We start from the raw sequence: 3,840 nt of genomic DNA, 5'->3' as shown, positions 1-3,840 counted from the left end.
GGGGGGGGGGGGGGGAAGGAGGAGTAAATAGAGGAGTCACATGTAGCTTACGAATCATCAATTGAAAGATATAGAAATAAAATTTTCTAAACGAGCATTGCTTATATACATCCAATTATGACGAATAGAGTATAAATGGTCTAATAATCACAAGATGCAGTAGCGAAACGTATTTAAAAAATTCTATTTTTAAATGACGAATAATACCGATTCATTGTTATAATCTATTGTTATCTAATATTTATAATATCGAATCGATATTATTGACTATATATTATATATTAAAATAACTATTGTATAAAATATTATGTATTATTATATATTATTACTTATTTCAATATAATAACGCTTATAAAATGTTATATATATATATATATATAATATAAAAATAGTACAATTTATCTTTCTTCTAACAACAAAGAATAAAAAAATGAGATTTCTGATCTATTGCAATAATTCAAGATCATAACTGTTAATAATTAATCTATTACTTAAAATCTGTTTTTTCAGTGATGTCGGCTTGTCTCTTCTAGAGACAAAGTGATAATCTTAAAGATTATCTTTATCTTTTATTCAACAGCTGCACTAGGCATTTGTATATCTACCATATATTCATCACTAATTTCTTTTACATTAAATATAATACACAATAAAATTAAATATTTTTGTTAATATCTCATTGACGAACTATAATTCTTGAGACATAAGCTTTTAATCCCACTATCATACAATTCCTGCAATTCCAATTTGTTTCAATAAATGAATTCTTTTATTTTATACTTATCTTTTGTCTTTTTTTTTTTTTTATGTATAGTACTATGCCGATCTCTATCAACTGGCATTACATACAGCTGGAATCAAGACTCGATTGTTAACGAAACAGATTACATATAAATTAGCATCAACAGTCACTCAGCTTCTTGAACGTACCAATGTAATCAGCATGTCTTCTTAATCCGATCAAATATCATTTGTCAAAATGAATACTATATAAATGTTTCATAAAAAATAAAAGGGAAATAAAATTTAATAAAAAATTCATTTCTCAAACGAAATTCTCTTTATTCGGATATACAACGTATGTCGAGCATAAAACAATATTCAGGAAATAAATATCTCCGTTCGATCAATTTATCAACGATATTAATATTTATAAAACAATATTTCGAAGAAAACACATAGCGATATCGAATTTATAGCTAAAAAGTTAATGGATGTATTTCATTCTTGGGTTGGCAAGGAAAGAATAAAATAATAGAATAAAATAGATACGTAGATAAGACTGAGTCGATTATTAGACTCGAGATGAAAGAATGAGATATGAAGCAAATAACATATTCATTAAGGATTTATGAGATTTGATCGATAAAATATAATATATAAATAAGCAATACAACAATAAGTAAATGATAGTGCATTAAATCTGTATGATCAAAATAGTATTTCACGAACTTATCTACAAGAATTTGACTAATGCAAATATCTTGTTAAGCAAATCTAACTATGCGGATCTGTTCATGCGATTTTCGACAATGAATGATATGCATCATCGCGAAACTGCAATTATATTTCAAACGGAGTTCGTTTCTTTTTTCGTTTGTTATATATCCTCCCCTCCCCTCTTCTTTCCTCCCCCCTCCTTTTGTTTTCTATCATTTGTAAATACATAGTATTTATTAAAAAAAATTTTTTAATATCTTGCTCTATTCATCTTCCTTCTTTTTTCCATTTTTCTTCTTAATTTTCTTCTTAATAGAACAATTCTGTGTATATATAACAAGCAAAAAAAGTTAAAAAATATATCATGTATTTACAAGGATAGGATATAATCGATCGTGAAATTTCTCTCTATCATTTGTTCGTTTTTGTTTTACCTTCTTTTTTCTTCTTTTTTTTTCTTTTTATATTCTTATATTTGCGCTTACTTCTTTGACTTGATCAATAGAATTTTGTTTATTTTATCTATCATTTCTACGCATATATTTTCACTGTATATTCTAACGCACAACATATCAAATAATACATTGTCACAAAAATTTCCTCTTTTGTTTCGAAGAGATGAAATATGATCAAGGATCATATATCATTTTATATTTACTATGTTTTCTATCTAACATTTATGTTTCTAAATATTCTCTTCCCTAATAACAATTTTTCAAATTGTTTTATTTGAATGAAATCAAGCTTCTCACCTTTTCCTTATTTTTCAACTCTTTTTTTGTCCATTTAAAACTTTTAACAAAAGCTAATTCATATATTAATCAAATAACTTATACATATAATTAGAATTTGTCAATTTGAAAATTGAAAGATATGCATATATAATAAATACTAAACCTGAAAGAAAAATCAATAAGTTTTTTTCACACAATCATGCGAATGAATATTGAAAAAAATGATTATGAAATAATAAAAGGAAGAACAGAAAATTCCACTTTTTTTAATAATTTGGTCGAACGAAAGATCGAAAATTTAAGAAAAGGCAGTAATCGCGTTTTACGCAGTGTTCTAATATCAATTTGATTCCATGTTTTGATTTATTCTTGATTGAATAATGCCATTCTTACTCTCAATTTATTATCAGATAATGACAAATCATATCATGCATAAACATAACAATAATGCAAAATGAACATCTAATTTCAATTTCACATTTGATTTGTTATATTTGTTAAACATTGAAGAATGAGTTGTTTTTATGAAATTGGTTTAAAATCTTATTAACGTTTGTTTTATTGTAGTCGCAAACTAGAACTTGACTGGCAAGTTGCTTATGATTGAGGTAATCCATGGTATAAGGCCCAATTCGCATCCAATTTGAATTAATTTGTACACTATGTAATATACAATATATAATACATTTGTTGATTGAATTTAAAATAGATTTTGGAATTAACATGTGTTCTATCTATATAAAAAAACAGAAGAAAGCGAGAAGAAGAAAAACAGAAGAAAAGGGAAAAAAGAAGAGGAAGAAACAGGGGAAGAAGAGGAAGAGGGAGAAAGGTGAGAAAAAGAAATAAGAAATTTCGCAATAGATTGTTTGAACAATAAATCTTTGGCGTCAGATAGATTAATCCCGATATAGAATGATTATATTTTATCATTATATATCTATTTTCATTGTTAATTTGAAAAATAAAAAAAGATATGCAATTGCAATAATATTATATGCATTATAGTTCAATTGGCCACTGATCATTATTGTTGAATGAATCGTGCGAAAACTTTTTCATGTCTTATCGCAATTTAAACAATTATTAAACGAAGCAACTATAAAAAATTAAAAAAGAAAAAAACTAAAAAAAATCTAAAAAGAAAAAGGAAAAAAAACATCCAGGAGCCGAAAAACATATTCGATCCGCCATTCGCGTTTACTTTTGGCACTTTTTTTCTAATTAACTGGATTAATTTTCTAAATAATCGCGTATAATCATATATAATCACTCAAGAACGCGTTTACATTACAATAGTTGACTAAACACGATCGAGCGACGATCGAACAACATATGTATGTACTTATATGTTTATAAACGCACAGTGAATGTATTTATTTAACAGCTAAACACTATGAATTTTGCACATGGCATTTATCAGATACATACACACTCGCTCGGTTTTCGATTTCAATTGAATAAGATTGTTTCAACATGTTTTTTTTATTTTTTCTTTTGAAGGAGGGGGGAATTTATTTTTTTCTAACAGATTTATGCCAAATCGTAATATTTTTTTGTTTTTGCATTTCAACTGTTATGCAACAGTATAATATACAATCTACGATATACAAACGTTAGTCTAATTGATTTTTTGTGCTACCTGATAATTAGGTGTACACACATA

The 3,840-nt window shown here is 26.3% G+C and overlaps 1 protein-coding gene across 6 annotated transcripts in view; it reads left to right on the top strand.

The window, feature by feature from the left end:
- LOC102678227 (axonemal 84 kDa protein-like) overlaps positions 1–3,840 on the top strand; it is a 39,691-nt gene that overhangs the window by 34,212 nt on the left and 1,639 nt on the right. For 5 of the 6 annotated variants that reach the window (XM_006623915.2, XM_006623916.2, XM_031514336.1 and 2 more), the window contains one exon: positions 815–1,594. The exons of the other annotated variant lie outside the window; for it this stretch is intronic. In XM_006623915.2, coding sequence (XP_006623978.1) covers positions 815–955 — 141 coding nt within the window. In that variant the 3' untranslated portion in view covers positions 956–1,594. Of the gene's footprint in view, positions 1–814; positions 1,595–3,840 lie in introns of those variants that run through there. 6 annotated transcript variants of the gene reach the window in all.

The sequence above is a fragment of the Apis dorsata genome, unplaced genomic scaffold (assembly GCF_000469605.1).
Source record: "Apis dorsata unplaced genomic scaffold, Apis dorsata 1.3 scaffold_980, whole genome shotgun sequence".
NCBI lineage: Eukaryota > Metazoa > Arthropoda > Insecta > Hymenoptera > Apidae > Apis > Apis dorsata.
Note: the sequence above shows the minus strand (reverse complement) of the source record. Positions and strands in the feature narration are given on the sequence as shown.